Source organism: Xenopus tropicalis, chromosome 6 (genome assembly GCF_000004195.4).
Source record: "Xenopus tropicalis strain Nigerian chromosome 6, UCB_Xtro_10.0, whole genome shotgun sequence".
Lineage (NCBI taxonomy): Eukaryota > Metazoa > Chordata > Amphibia > Anura > Pipidae > Xenopus > Xenopus tropicalis.
Genome location: NC_030682.2, coordinates 6,225,957 through 6,242,738, shown reverse-complemented (window position 1 = coordinate 6,242,738; position 16,782 = coordinate 6,225,957). Strand labels below are relative to the sequence as shown.

Sequence of the window (16,782 nt, the reverse complement as noted above, 5' to 3'; positions counted from 1 at the left end):
GGAAGGGTTAAACAGCGCGCGTACAAATGGTTGTACATTTTTGGAGTTGATTCCTGGTTGTATCTACAACTTCATCCAACCTTAAACTGAGACTCATTCCAGTCACCCCATGGGATATATTGGGGGGCTACAGGTCTTGTCCAGGAATTGGGAATAACTGTGTAGCAGCAGGTAAGTCATGCCATGGAAACTCTCTATTCATTCTAGATATAAAGCTTGGGATCATATAGAAAAAGATGCCGTCTAGGTCTTTGGGGACTGAAATCCTTCCAGTAAATGTAGTTTGGCAGTATGTAGGCAGGGCCAGCCAATAAGGAGCACTGTACCTGGCCCATATCCCTTCAATGGCCCAACCCTGGTCTCGGTCCAGATGACCATCTGTGGGCCTTATATGAAAACTGAGATCCACAAGGCACTTTCTGACCAACCGAATTCAGCCGGAGCAAATCTGCCTGGGGGAGTGGGCAACGCATTTGTGTGCAACCCCCGACACACTCTAGGCAGAGAAATGAAATAGATTCAGAGAGAATTTCTTCCAATTGGAGCTTGGGAATGGTTTTAAAAAAATCTTTGGGCAACTGTGGGAAACGGCAAAACACTGACGTGCCATTAATATTGCCAATTTTTTTTCCTATCAACTCGACACGATATAAATTCGAATTCAACTCGATCATTGTTGTATTTATAAAAGGTCACGACGAGGCTGTCACTGGTCATTGAAAATTTCGAGTTTACGTTCGAAAATGACAAATTTTTGTTGCCAAAAGAAAACGAGTCCTCTTTATGTTTTCCAAATAGGAATAGCCACGGCAGCCATTTTAGGAGTATTGGCGTTCATTTTTAGAAAACAATCATTTGTTTAAGTTCCACTTGAAACCGGGTGAAATAGAAACCAATGATGGGTTAACTACCCTGCGAAGCTGGGTGAACTAGAAAACAGTGATGGGATTCCGTTCCCCTAATCTATAGGGGGGGCCTCTGGTGCGCTGATGGTTTTTATGGGAAAAAAGAACATCCCCCATCTGCCTATAATCCCCTCTAATGTACTTGTACAGAGTAATCATGTCCCCTCGCAAGCGCCTCTTTTCCAGAGAAAACAACCCCAACCCTGACAGTCTCACCTCATAGTTTAACCCTTCCATCCCCTTTACCAGTTTAGTTGCAGTCTCTGCACTCTCTCCAGCTCATTAATATCCTTCTTAAGGACTGGAGCCCAAAACTGCCCCCCATACTCACTGTTACTGCCCCCCCATACTCACTGTTACTGCCCCCATACTCACTGTAACTGCCCCCCATACTCACTGTTACTGCCCCCATACTCACTGTTACTGCCCCCCATACTCACTGTTACTGCCCCCATACTCACTGTTACTGCCCCCATACTCACTGTTACTGCCCCCACACTCACTGTTACTGCCCCCATACTCACTGTTACTGCCCCCCATACTCACTGTAACTGCCCCCCATACTCACTGTTACTGCCCCCACACTCACTGTTACTGCCCCCATACTCACTGTTACTGCCTCCCATACTCACTGTTACTGCCCCCCATACTCACTGTTACTGCCCCCATACTCACTGTTACTGCCCCCATACTCACTGTTACTGCCCCCATACTCACTGTTACTGCCCCCCATACTCACTGTTACTGCCCCCATACTCACTGTTACTGCCCCCATACTCACTGTTACTGCCCCCATACTCACTGTTACTGCCCCCCATACTCACTGTTACTGCCCCCATACTCACTGTTACTGCCTCCCATACTCACTGTTACTGCCCCCATACTCACTGTTACTGCCCCCATACTCACTGTTATTGCCCCCATACTCACTGTTACTGCACCCCATACTCACTGTTACTGCCTCCCATACTCACTGTTACTGCCCCATACTCACTTTTACTGCCCCCATACTCACTGTTACTGCCTCCCATACTCACTGTTACTGCCCCCAAACTCACTGTTACTGCCCCCCATACTCACTGCTACTGCCCCCCATACTCACTGTCACTGCCCCCCATACTCACTGTTACTGCCCCCCATACTCACTGTTACTGCCCCCCATACTCACTGTCACTGCCCCCCATACTCACTGTTACTGCCCCCCATACTCACTGTTACTGCCCCCATACTCACTGTCACTGCCCCCCATACTCACTGTAACTGCCCCCCATACTCACAGTCACTGTCCCCCATACTCACTGTTACTGCCCCCCATACTCACTGTTACTGCCCCCCATACTCACTGTTACTGCCCCCATACTCACTGTTACTGCCCCCATACTCACTGTTACTGCCCCATACTCACTGTTACTGCCCCCCATACTCACTGTTACTGCCCCCCATACTCACTGATATTGCCCACATACTCACTGTTACTGCCCCCCCATACTCACTCTTATTGCTCCCCATACTCACTGTTACTGCCCTCCATACTCACTGTTATTGCCCCCATACTCACTGTTACTGCCCCCCATACTCACTGTTACTGCCCCCATACTCACTGTCACTGCCCCCCATACTCACTGTTACTGCCCCCATACTCACTGTTACTGCCCCCCATACTCAAGGTGAGGCCTTACCAGGGACCTATAAAGGGGCAAAATTATGTTCTCATCCCTTGAGTCAATGCCCTTTTTTATACAAGACAGCACTTTATTTGCTTTAGTAGCCACAGAATGACACTGCCGCTTTAGCAAAGTCCAAGTAGATCCCATCCACTGCCATTCCAGCATCAAGGTTCCTACTCACCTCCTCATAAAAGGCAATAAATTAGTCTGGCAAGATCTGTTACGCATAAAACCATGCTGGCACAAACTAATAGTATTGTGAACTGCAATGTATTCAAGTACCCTATCCCTTATTACCCCTTCCAAAAGTTTTCCTACTACTGATGTCAGACTAACAGGCCTATAGTTTTCAGGCTGAGAACGGGATCCCTTTTTAAATAACGGCACCACATTAGCAATCCGCCAGTCTCTCGGCACCATGCCAAACCTCAATGAATCCTGGGAAATTAAATAAAGAGATTTGGCAATCACAGCGCTAAATTTTTTGAGAAAGCAATTTCGGAAAAAAAAATCAACTTTTTCTCAAAATTGCTTAGTAAATGTGCCCCTAAGGGGTTTGTCACCTGGAATACATCAGCCCCAGACTGAGATGCTAATGATATTGATGTTATAAAGTTTCTTTCTTCTGCCCTGGAGTGCGGCTAACTCCTTATGGATGCACGTGAGTCTGACGAGTCTGAGTATGTGGGGAGGCCACTGCCTGACAAGTCAAGGAAAATAAACAGAAAACATACATTTTATGTGAATTACGAAGTCGTTGCTGTTGGGGACTGAAGCAATAACAAAGCTATTATTGTTAAAGGGACAGTCACGGCGCAGGGTGTGTTCCTATGTACAACTCATGGTAGTTATTCCATAGGAGGTGAAACCCAAGGTAATGAATCAATGTTTCCATTGGCTGTTGTCAAATGAGGTGGGGAACAAGGAATGATGACTGGTAAGGGGGGTCATCTGTGGCTGGTAACCCCTCTGTACATGTAGATAGTTACGTAGTTAAGCGTTTTAGACAGTCCCCCCCCCACCCCCCCACACCCTACCTGGTGCAACATTGGGGCATTGGCATAATGTTCCTCATTAAACATTTCTATCTTTACAATATACAGACATTTACAGCCCTGTGGGCGTTACTGTATCTGGGCTATGGGTTACTGTACCCCCCCCATGTTATGTACAGTCATGTGCTCATATACCTGACTCCTATAGGTCAGTCCCTCATATAATGTGAGTCAGTGAGGAGATATTGCCTATCCCTGAATCATTAACTGATCCCAACAGTGAGTGGTTTCCATTGGCTGCTGGGAAGCAAATGATCTGCACAGACAGCAACATCATAACATCCCCCGGGTGAGGAACAGGGGTGAAGTAAGGGGGAACCCAATGTACCTGTTGATAGTCACATAGTAACTATAGTATTGATGGATGGTCTATCTGATGGTCTGTCTATCCTGCATGGATGGTCTATCTGATGGTCTATCTATCCCGCATGGATGGTCTATCTGATGGTCTATCTATCCTGCATGGATGGTCTATCTGATGGTCTGTCTATCCTGCATGGATGGTCTATCTGATGGCCTGTCTATCCTGCATGGATGGTCTATCTGATGGCCTGTCTATCCTGCATGGATGGTCTATCTGATGGTCTATCTATCCTGCATGGATGGTCTATCTGATGGTCTATCTATCCTGCATGGATGGTCTATCTGATGGTCTATCTATCCTGCATAGATGGTCTATCTGATGGTCTATCTATCCTGCATGGATGGTCTATCTGATGGTCTGTCTATCCTGCATGGATGGTCTATCTGATGGTCTGTCTATCCTGAATGGATGGTCTATCTGATGGTCTATCTATCCTGCATGGATGGTCTATCTGATGGTCTATCTATCCTGCATGGATGGCCTATCTGATGGTCTATCTATCCTGCATGGATGGTCTATCTAAATGGTCTGTCTATCCTGCATGGATGGTCTATCTGATGGTCTGTCTATCCTGAATGGATGGTCTATCTAAATGGTCTGTCTATCCTGAATGGATGGTCTATCTGATGGTCTATCTATCCTGAATGGATGGTCTATCTAAATGGTCTGTCTATCCTGCATGGATGGTCTATCTGATGGTCTATCTATCCTGCATGGATGGTCTATCTGATGGTCTATCTATCCTGCATAGATGGTCTATCTGATGGTCTATCTATCCTGCATGGATGGTCTATCTGATGGTCTGTCTATCCTGCATGGATGGTCTATCTGATGGTCTGTCTATCCTGAATGGATGGTCTATCTGATGGTCTATCTATCCTGCATGGATGGTCTATCTGATGGTCTATCTATCCTGCATGGATGGCCTATCTGATGGTCTATCTATCCTGCATGGATGGTCTATCTAAATGGTCTGTCTATCCTGCATGGATGGTCTATCTGATGGTCTGTCTATCCTGAATGGATGGTCTATCTAAATGGTCTGTCTATCCTGAATGGATGGTCTATCTGATGGTCTATCTATCCTGAATGGATGGTCTATCTAAATGGTCTGTCTATCCTGCATGGATGGTCTATCTGATTGTCTATCTATCCTGCATGGATGGTCTATCTGATGGTCTGTCTATCCTGCATGGATGGTCTATCTGATGGTCTGTCTATCCTGCATGGATGGTCTATCTGATGGTCTATCTATCCTGAATGGATGGTCTATCTAAATGGTCTGTCTATCCTGCATGGATGGTCTATCTGATGGTCTGTCTATCCTGCATGGATGGTCTATCTGATGGTCTATCTATCCTGAATGGATGGTCTATCTAAATGGTCTGTCTATCCTGCATGGATGGTCTATCTGATGGTCTATCTATCCTGCATGGATGGTCTATCTGATGGTCTGTCTATCCTGCTTGGATGGTCTATCTGATGGTCTATCTATCCTGCATGGATGGTCTATCTGATGGTCTATCTATCCTGCATGGATGGTCTATCTGATGGTCTGTCTATCCTGAATGGATGGTCTATCTGATGGTCTATCTATCCTGAATGGATGGTCTATCTAAATGGTCTGTCTATCTTGCATGGATGGTCTATCTGATGGTCTATCTATCCTGCATGGATGGTCTATCTGATGGTCTATCTATCCTGAATGGATGGTCTATCTAAATGGTCTGTCTATCCTGCTTGGATGGTCTATCTGATGGTCTATCTATCCTGCTTGGATGGTCTATCTGATGGTCTATCTATCCTGCATGCCTTATAGAAACAGTAGTATTTTAGCAATGGCATAAAGTTTATTGGATTAAAAGAAAATATACAATATGCATCATAACTAAATTAGACAGGTGCATAAATTTGGACCCCCCCAACAGAGATATTACATCAATACTTAGTTGCCCCTCCTTTTGCAAATGTAACAGCCTCTAGGTGCCCCTAGAGCCTTTTATGAGTGTCTGGATTCTAGATGGGTTTCCCACCGTGTTTGGGGTCATTGCCTTGTGGGAATATCCAACCCCTGTGTAACTTCAACTTTGTGACTGATGCTCGAATGTTATCCTGAAGGAGTTGTTGATATTGGGTTTGAATTCATCCGACCCTCGACTTTATCAAGGTCCCCTGTCCCTGAACTAGCCCCACGGCCCCACGGCCCCACGGCATGATGGAACCTCCACCCAATGTGACAGTCGGTAGCAGGTGTTTTTCTTGGAATGCGCCGTTCCCCTTCCGCCATACAAATCGCTTTTTGTTATGAGCAAATACCTCCATTTTTGTCACATTAGCCCAAAGCACTTTGTTACAAATGCCTGTGGCTTGTCTAACCGAGCTTCTGCCTCCAAAAAGGGACTCTGTGGTGTAGAAAGGGCTTCTTTCCCTTCCCCCTCCATACAGAATTGTACAACGATGTACAGATACACCAACTGAAGCAAGATGTTCTTGCAGGACTTTGGGGGCTGGCTCCTTCTGAAAGCTCAGACTCAGGCACACTTTACTGCAGCGCTGCAAGTTGGTGTGATACCCCCCCCCCCCCTCCTTAGCAGCCGATCAGCAGAACAATGGGAAGGGAGCAAGATAGCAGCTCCCAGTAGGTATCAGAATATCACTCAATAGTAAGAAATCCAAGTCCGGCTTGGGACTCCTCCAGTTACATGGGAGTAGGAGAAACAATAGGTTAGCTGAAAGCAGTTCTAATGTGTAGCGCTGGCTGAAAGCTCAGACTCAGGCACACTTTACTGCTGCGCTGCAAGTTGGAGTGATATCCCCCCCTCACCCCCAGCAGCCGATCAGCAGAACAATGGGAAGGGAGCAAGATAGCAGCTCCCTGGAATTGCTAAAAAATGCCCCAAAAACATTCACATGGTTTGCACTGAATAAACTTGCAGGTTTAACAGCCCTGTTGTGCCAGTATTTGTGCTAATTTGGTTTTACCTTGGAGGCTGCCAATCCCTCAACCAATACTGAGCATTAGGTGAAACATTAGTGGAAAGGCCAGGGTGTGTTGTTGAGAGTTACAGTTCACACCTCCATACTGTGCCACCAGGACCACTGGCTCTACATTACTAATACTATGCACCTTGAATTCACATGTTCTTGGACCTTCTCAATTAGACTGATATCATGTAATAGCCTTTTCTTTTCCTGTGCCCGCACCCCCACTTTACCCCTACTGATATTTTGTTTTGCCCTATTTTCCATTTGCACTGGAATTTGTGAGCCAGAATCTATACAAATCTACACAAATGCAGAATTCTTCCAGCCCGACAGAACATGTTGAGTCTGGGGAAACACGCGTTTTGTGCCAGTGACAGTGTTGCTGTTGGGGAATGGAACTCATAACACAGTAATGGAAACTCAGTCTCACCGGGCCCTTCCCTAAGGGATCTACATACCAACTCATCAAACGTTACAGCTCATTTGTAATGTTCCCTTTGTCACTCTGCACGTTCCCTGGGAAACAAAAACATCACAATTATTAAACGGAAAGAATGCGCTAGTCAGAGAGATTCTCATAGCTGATTCTTTATTCCATCACGGCCCTATGATGCTTGGCAACCCCATAATTATTGCTGCTTCACTTCCTGGTTGGACGCCATGCTTAGTACTGGCAGTGTTGGCTTTCAACTGAAACATCCTTCATTCATTAGCAATGTTGCCTCCCATTGGTCATACTGTGCCTTTAATCATATTTTCCCTTGGGGTGCCAGAGGCAGGGGCATCTGAGAGTGTGTAGTGGCTGAGTAGGGGTATCTAACATGTCTAGCGGCCATCTTGCATTTCAGTTGCTCAAAGTGCTCATTTTTTATCAGGTGATACAGATTCCAGAAAGAGGAGGAGGAATCATAGCACCCTGATGCAGCACACTTGCACCTAAAGAGGTGGGATATCCTGGGTTAGCGCCCATGGGAGGTCCTGTGCCGCCATTTTTGTTCAATTTCCCAGTAGGTCCTTGAGGTCTTCACAGATCTTAAGAGCCTCCAGTAGAAGAGACATACACAGTTAAGGTCCCCATACACGGGCCAATCTGCTCGCTTAGTGATGTCGCCAAGCGAGCGGATCTTCTCCCGATATCCCCACCTACGGTGGCCGATATCGGGAGAATCCAGGCTAATTCCATCGCTTGGCCCTGGGGCCAAACAATCGAATTATATCGACGGGTATAGGCAAAGTCGTTCCGGGCACCGCATCAACGAGCCAATGCCGTCCCCAATCCGACTAGATTTTCTAACCTGCCCGATCGAGTCAGCCGATTTCAGGCCAGATATCGGTCGGGCAGGCCTGTCGGTAGTGCCCATACACGGGCCGATTAGCTGCTGAATCAGTCTAAGGGACCCCTATCGGCAGCTAGAATCGGCCCGTGTGTGGGAATCCAGTTAAACTACTATGGTGCCAGTTCAGGACCACAAAAATGGAAGTGAACAACCAAGGGCAGTGCATAAGTACAGTGCAAAGGGCAAATTCAAGATGGCGGCACAGTTGCTCCTACAAAAAGACTTGAGATGATACGGGGTAAATATAATACTTATTTCATTCACCATTTATATCCTGTAGGAAATAAACCCAGGATTTTGTTCAGGATTCGGCCAAGATTCAGCCTTTTTTCGCAGGATTGGGACCTTGCGAGGAATCATGGGAGCCACGTAACCAGCACATTCCCAGCTTTCCCTTCTCTCTCCTTATAACCATGAAACGATGACGTGACTTGGAAGCAGAGATATAAATCTAACCTTATAAATATAATCTTCAATACCGACGGTATCTTTATGTAATCAAATATATCTGAGTTATACAGTAATGTATATGCTGTAACCTTGCGTGCTATTGGCCTACAGGCAGTTTGTGTGATCACATGGGGCAATATCCTTTATAATATTCTTTATTCCTCTCCCACACACACAGTATTGGGCACAATTGCATTCACATGGCAGTTTATGGCCTTTATATGGTGTAATTGAGATGTTTATACCCAGGGTTGCTGGCAGTTCCTATCAGGGTGCTGGTTTATGGGAGACTGTATATTATAGCAGCACCCACAGGGCTGGCAGATAAAGGCCCGGCTGACTCAATAATATCTGCCCAAAGTAACAAGAGGCGCAATACAGTGCAATTAGGATAAAAATATATCAGATTAAAGCAATTTCAGTCTCTGGGGGAACTGAGACTCTCAGCTTAAAGGGCAACTTCACCTGCATTAGCAAAACTGTAATAACTAGGGGTGCACCGAATCCCAGATTCGGTTCGAAATTCAGCCAAATCCCGATGTTTTTTTAAGGATTCGTTTCGGCCGGGTCTGCGGTCCCGGTTGAATCGAATCTGAATCCTAATTAGCATATGCTAATTAGAAGTCGGAAAGGGTTAAATCGGCAGTGAAAAAAATCCCTAGTAAAAGCACATAAAACAAGACCCCAAAACCCCCAGAAATGTGTTCAAACTTGACATAACCTGCCAAATTTTGTAAAATGGGAGTGGCATTTAGGGGGTGTGGTCACAAAATGTTCGCCAGACGTAGCACTTCGGCATTTCTTTTTGTCCCTCTTTGCACAACGTTGGGAGTGATAGTAATCTGTCCCATTTCACCATAAAACAAGAACATTTGCGAAACAGCAAAAAATGCGCGAAACGCATTTGTTGTGCGTTTTTTTTGTCACCCGCGTCTTTTTTGTTGCCCGCGTCTTTTTTGTTGCCAGCTTTTTTTTTCGCCTGCGTCTTTTTTGTCGCCCGTGTTTTTTTTGTTGCCCACGTCTTTTTTGTCGCCTGCACTTTTTTTAACGTGACTGCGCCCAATTTGACGCGCGACAAAAAAAAAAAATTCCGAATGACGAATTTTTTCACGGTGAATTTCCACGGAAGTTTCTCGAAACAGCAAACAATGGCGAAATGTGGAAATTCGCTGCGAATCCATGCCTGGCGCTCATCGTTAATTGGGAGAGTTGATTACAAACCATGGGCCCATCAAACCCCCCCTGCCTACAGCCCCCAAACGTAACCTCGCTCCTCTGAATTGTCCTGGAAGACGACACTCGGAAGGAATGAGGGTCTTTCTTATGGTTCTTTATTGGGGCAAATGATTTGGATCCCCTGTACTTTCATTTAACAGAATATTCACATTTTATCATATTTACGTTATATTTGATTCAGTGCATTTTCATGACACAATCTTCTGTTTTGCCCCCGTGCCCCTATTTGTATCAAGGGCAGTGGAGTAAGGCGAATCAGGTGCCCCCCCAGGAAAAACATTTTCAGGGCCCCTTCACTTTGTATTACCCCCCCCCAATGATTTGCACCCTCCCCAGCCCACCCCCAACTCACTGAATGTTACTGACTAGTGATGAGCGAATTTTGTCAGGCATGGATTTGCGGTGAATTTGCGCATTTCACCATTGGCGAATTGTTTAGCGAAATTTCTGTAAAAATTTGCTGCGGAAAAATTCGTCGCACATCAAATTGGGTCACATCAAAAAAGTGCAGGCGACAAAAAAAATACACACGGGCGACAGAAAATAGACGCGGGTGACAAAAAAAGTCGAGCGACAAATGCGTTTCGCGAATTTTTCGCTGTTTTGCAAATTTTCTTGGCGTTTCATGAATTTTATGGCGAAGCGAAACGGGACAGATTCGCTCATCACTAGTACTGGCAGATGGGGCAGGAGAGACACGAAGGGTATGAAGGTAGAATGCAGAATCCTGTGCAGGACCAGCCCCCCCTCTACCTGGGACCCCCACCGGGGACTCCTGTATTGTAGTTACACCACTGCCTGGAGCCTCCTTCACTAAAGTATCAACTAATTGCCCCTGTGCTCAAAGAAACCAATTAATTTTGAAAGGAAGTTTTGATTGGTTGTATCATAAGACAAATGAATATATCACCCAATTAGTCAGTTAGCCTCCACTTAATCCTCATTAGTCCAATCACAGAACTTGATATAAAAATATAAATTCAACAGTGTCAGATAAAAATCATGGATAAAAACATTTTGTAGGATACAAGTTCCTTGGTAAATTTCCCAAATCTTGGATATGGATCACAAGGGCCCGTGGGGCTAGTGTTGGTTTTAGTGTTGGGTTAACTAGCAGTTGGGCAGGTTTTATATAGTCACCATGGCGTTCCATGAACATATAAAGACATGAGGCTGAAGGCTGAGAGCTTTTATACAGGGCAGTTGACATCTCTGTTGTGAGTTGAGATCTCCTCCGTCGTTGCTATGGTGAGAGAGAGATAGAACAGCTAGTAACAGTAGCTCTGGGCTCACCTAGAAGTCAAAAGGGTCTTGGACCACTGTTTGTTAAGGTCCAAGTCTGTAGTTCAGGAAATTAGATGGATCCTCATGTGGTTTAGGAGTAAAGCCCAGGAGGATATTCTTAGTGACCCACTATAGAAGAACCTACCAAGGCTGGTAATTCTGTAAAGGGGAATGAGTCCTACTGGGTAAAGGTTCTGGAGACTGAAGGTGGAAGTAGGTAAACAAACAGCAGGAAGGGCTGAGTGAGTAAGTATTTATGACCAACTGCAACCTTTTAATGTTCAGTTAAACCTGTCTGTAAGAACTGTGAGATGTAAACACTCGCACCTCCATGACTGAAGGAGAGGTGCCTGAATGTGGATCAGTGCTCAACGGCTGGATGAAAATCTTCTATTTTGTAGTGGCATCCAGCAAAGGCAACTGAGTGTGGACATATTTCCATTGACGCAGTTACAGCCCAAAGTGCCACAGGATGCTTGGAGTTTAACAAGGTCCAGGGGCCACAGCCTTGAGTGATGCTCGAGCTTCAGCTTCAACAAACACTACGCTACTCATTTACAAAGAACGAGAGGATGAGGAGTAGCCTCTGAGGCCAAACTAAATGATTGCAGAGCTTAAGTAAAGTGTAAAGAGTAAAAATGTGTCTACAGAACATCTCCCATATGGTTAGAAAGGTTTTATGGATGACCGTGTCCCAGATGGGCTGATACAACATATAAAGGCCATGTGTGCACATCTCACTTTGTGGGTTTAAGAGAGGGTGCTGAGACACTTGATCTTGGCTTTGGCTTTCTCCAGGGACTCTATCTTCTCATGAAATCCCAGCTTCCCCTCACGTTTCTCTGTGCTAATCATCATGTCAATATAATCAAGCGTAGAAAGTGGGTTGGGTTTCAAGGCGATGGCTTCCAGCCGGCGGAGACATTGTGCGGCTCTCTCGATGAGTTTCATTTCCTCTGCTTCCACTTCGTTGAGTTCCCTCTCTAGGTTCTCAAATACCATTTCTGTTGTCAAACGTTCCTTAGATGCCTCCTCGTACCTTTGTTTCATGGTCACATACGTTTTCTTGGTCCTTTTTACCACGTGTTCCCACTTCTGTTTCTCGGTGACATGGCTGCTCACCTTGTGCTCACACAGTCGACACACTTGCCTCAATGTAAACACCTCACAGAGGCCAATCATGCAATCAAGGGCAATCCTACAGGGATAGTGACAGGTGTCCTCACACTCCCTGCAATTAATGGAATTTCTCTCTGCATCTGTTTTCATCTTTATGGTCACCAGTTGCTCAAACTCAAAATTCCCATTGTTTTGAATATCTTTTTGGTGCTGCCGTAAAACCTGCCCACATCGTGTCATTTCCGTTTGCTTTAGGGCCACTTCTTGGATTTTACTGTGTAATCCATCCATGGTTATTTCAAGCTGAGTCCGTTCTATCAACACTTCCTTGGTCAAAACAAGACTTTTTGTGTCCAAGTTTTCCAAAGCATCAAACATTTTCTGAGCACTTTTGAACCCACTGTCCCAGCATTTCTGAAAAGCCTCGCTTGTGTCTTCTTCATCGTCGTCATCGAAATCATTCGCATATAAAAAGTTGTTGTTGAATTTAAAGAATACCGGGGTGCCACTGGGCTTCCTGGCAAGGGGGACGTCGGCTTCAATAAGGGCACCTAGAGCTTTAGGCCTCCCAGTATCAGCAAAAGTGGTACAGGTCTGTATGTTTTCCTTGATGTCTCTACCAAACAATGAGAGAACGGAGTCAAACACGTATTTCTCTGATACCGTCAAACGATTAGTGGAGGCCTTGACCACAAAGTAGATGCCATCAATATGGTTTATTCCGAACACTGAGGTGAAGCACTCTTTTAATTTCACCATTGTATGGTTGTCCTCTCCCATTCCCCTAGTGTCACCAAACCCTGGTGTATCGATGATGGCCAGGGAATATGGAACCCTGAATCCAGGCATGTGATTTAGCTGGTAAATGTTGACGTCGGAGGTCTGACTGTGAGCCTGATTCTGATTTATTTTCTCATCAATAAGAATGTATCTGTATCCGTCTTCTGCTTTCACTCCCAGAATGAAGTTCACCAGGAGGTTGATGAGTTTTGTTTTGCCTGATCCTGTTTCCCCGACCATCATTATCACTTTCTTGGGTTTGCGTAGGTTTGAAGGTCCAAAATTGTACTTCTTGTAGAGACCATCTGCGTAGGCACTTGTTAATACCAGGTTATAAACTGAGTGGCCTCCTTTCTGTAAGTTCAAGTTCTGCTTGAAAAGGGAGTGTTCCCTCTGAAATAGGGGTTTTCCAGTATTTCCACCCATGAAACTAGAAGCTTCAAATAGCTCTTGGGCTGCAATAAAATTCAAAGCAAATTCAGTACCAGCCTACAATATTATGTGTAGCCATTATAATGAATACAAGGGTGTATAAACCCCCCTTGGATAAATTCCATCTCCCCCCCTAGAGGCACGCTACTTTGATTGGCTTCTTTGATTTGATCAGAAGATGGTGTCATCCATGTGATTGGAAGATTTCAATGTCCAACCATTGTGGGGAGCTGGGCAGAGAGCTGGTTGTGCCACTCAAGCTCGGCCAGTGGTGGTGCAATAGTTCCACAGAGACTTGTACTTCAGCCTTAGGAAGGACCATGCCCCCACACTACTTCCAGTTACAAGTAGAGCTGCATCACTTCCTGTCAGCTGATCTCTGAGGGAGCTCACAGCCCATCACTAAATGGCGGCTCAAGGGAAAGGATGTAAAAGGGCAATATTTACTGACATATATATTCCAGTTTGGGGAGATTCTTTAATAGGCCCCTTAATATGATATAAACTATCTGTTGGTTTAAGGAGAAGGAAAGTCATTTGGGCATGTTACTGCCAATAGATTTGCCACATTAGTGCCACCTAGAACCCTATATTTATTCTGCAGAAAGCTTTACCTCCCTGAGTAACAGCCCTAGCAGCTCCCTCTGTTTGTTTAAGATAGCAGCTGCCATTTTCTCAGTAGCTTCCTGCTGCAGCTCTGGCTGCTGGTAGCTCAGATTATACAGAGTTGAGGGGGAGCAAATTCTGATGGGAGGGGGGGAGGGGAGAGCTGCACACACTCATGCCCTTGCCCTAAAGGATTTTTCTGAGATCAGGGCATCTGATACCGAAGAGAGTGTGTACACAAGAGAAGATCCTGTGTTTCTTTTGATAAAGGACTCAGTGCAGCATTTTTGTGAGTGCTAATGGCTGTTAAAACTACTCTCTACTCTCTACTTTCCCTAGTTTTGTATTGGTTAGCACCCCCCCCCCCATATAAATAAAGGGCAAATAAAGCTCCTTGTCTGTGTCTAAAACTTGTCAGTGGCCAAATGGGCCGAAAGCAACGTATCACCTTTTTCCTTCCAATCTTGAAATTTTCCTTTGACTGCTCTCAGATTCTTGTCCTTCTCGGCCGGTCCTGTAAATGATACAAAGCTTAGTAATAATCCAATAGCAACAAACATAAATCAGCTGACGAGGAACGCTTGGCACAATGGTGTTGATTTGCTTGGGAATAAGGCATTTTAGAGGAAATTTACCATCTTATATAATAACTGACAACGTCACTAACACTGGTCTAATAAAACATTTTCCTAACTCTAAAGGGCAACTTGACCAGCCACTGGATCAAGTATTTATGGGGTATCTAACTAAACCAAGAGAATGTAGGGGTATCTAACTAGGCCAAGAGAATATAGGGGGTATCTAACTAGACCAAGAGAATGTAGGGGGTATCTAACTAGACCAAGAGAGTGTAGGGGGTATCTAACTTGACCAAGAGACTGCAGGGGGTATCTAACTAGGCCAAGAGAGTGTAGGGGGTATCTAACTTGACCAAGAGACTGCAGGGGGTATCTAACTAGGCCAAGAGAGTGTAGGGGGTATCTAGCTAGACCAAGAGAATGTAGGGGATATCTAACTAAACTAAGAGAATGTAGGGGGTATCTAACTAGACTAATAGATGATAGACTAATAGATTAGGGGGTATGTAATTAGAGGTGCAGTGTTTGCTATTGGCCAGTAGGCAGCAATCTCCACTTGTTTATATCACCCACACTAGGAAACACAAGGGCAATTTTTCATAACTAAGCAGCAAATATAAAGTTCACCAAGCAGGGTAACCAATCTCCATTAGTCCCAAGTAATCACACACTGGCCTTCCCTCTGTTCATTCACCCCTTCCACCTTCAGCCCCCAGTACCTTTCCTCAGGTGAACTTACATTCCCCCCCATCACAAGGCTTATCCCAATGGTACCAGATTTGCCAGATGCTCCCCAAACAACCTCTCAGGCTTCAGCTGGAAGCACACCAGGGTCCTCACTATACCCAGAACTAAACACTGGGGCCCTAACTTGTGGGGTACCTGCCAAGGTAATAACCTCTTTTTTCTCCTTGGCGGGGATTCTGCTGCCCGTACTCACTGTTCTTGCCTGTCTCACATCCCCTAGAGGCCAGAAACTAAAACTACAACTAAAACTACTCAACCTAACGTAACCTTACCCAATATTACCACCTAGTGGCCAAACCCTGCAATTACCCCTCTCACCCACAGCAACCAATCAGAAAGTATCATTTACAGGAGATAAACATGATATCTAGAAGGAACAGTCATATGCTCCACCAATAGTGTAGGGTAGGTCCCCATGTGATACTCACCATGTGTAGGGACTCTGTGTGTTTGTAATCACTTGGAGAAAGGGCTCATAAGGGCTCACTATATAAATAAGACTTAATAAAACATAGTTTCTTCAGTTCTCAGATGTGTTTAACACACCGATCCAAGTGGCTTTATCCGTATTTGCTGTTAGAGGAGATCCCCCATTGACACAACTTCCCCACTGTCCATTTCCAGACCAGAATCATTATTAATGTATTAGTGGTGCTCTGGCTATTTCATGCCTACATGCTTATTACCGTTCCCTAGTCTCATAGAATTATAATAAACTGATAAATTACCTTTTTTGCCCTTATTTTTGAAGTGTTCCATCGCCTTCCCTTAGAGAAGCTGCCGCGGGACAAACCTGAGCTCAGTAGGTTTCACCTCTCCGAATTCACTTTCACTTTTAATTAGTCGTTAGGGTTGTTGTTTAATGTAAAGACCAACCAGTTTCAACCAGTTGATCGAGAAGAAGGTAATCAGTAAAGTCAGAAAATATTTCATTTCTACCTGTTTTCTTTTCGACGTCTGTGTGGCACTTGGGTTGGGTAAATGTCAGCGGTGGTGGATAAAGGTTGGAATATGGAAAAAGGACAAAACGAGGTTTAAGACGAGGATGAAGATAAAGGTTGGGATCCAAACACTTGCCAAATATTGTTGTATTCATCTGCAAAACATTGGCAAGTACAACCCTACTCCAGCTTAGGTACCAATACCTGACTAATTCTCTCATTGACAACTGCAACTCACACTTTGCAGATACCCAACATATCGCCTTTCCCACCTCCAATCTGTGCCTTTCCCTTCA

At 45.1% G+C, this 16,782-nt stretch overlaps 1 protein-coding gene across 1 annotated transcript; it reads right to left on the bottom strand.

Annotated features, from left to right (window-relative positions):
* Positions 1-10,613: 10,613 nt before the first annotated feature.
* LOC100485404 lies at positions 10,614-14,730 on the bottom strand. Its single transcript, XM_002942308.5, has 2 exons — positions 14,669-14,730; positions 10,614-13,637 (listed from the first exon to the last, which is right to left on the bottom strand). Exon 2 carries the CDS (start codon positions 13,606-13,608, stop codon positions 12,034-12,036), a length of 1,575 nt encoding a protein of 524 aa, XP_002942354.3. The 5' UTR covers positions 13,609-13,637; positions 14,669-14,730; the 3' UTR covers positions 10,614-12,033.
* Positions 14,731-16,782: the final 2,052 nt, after the last annotated feature.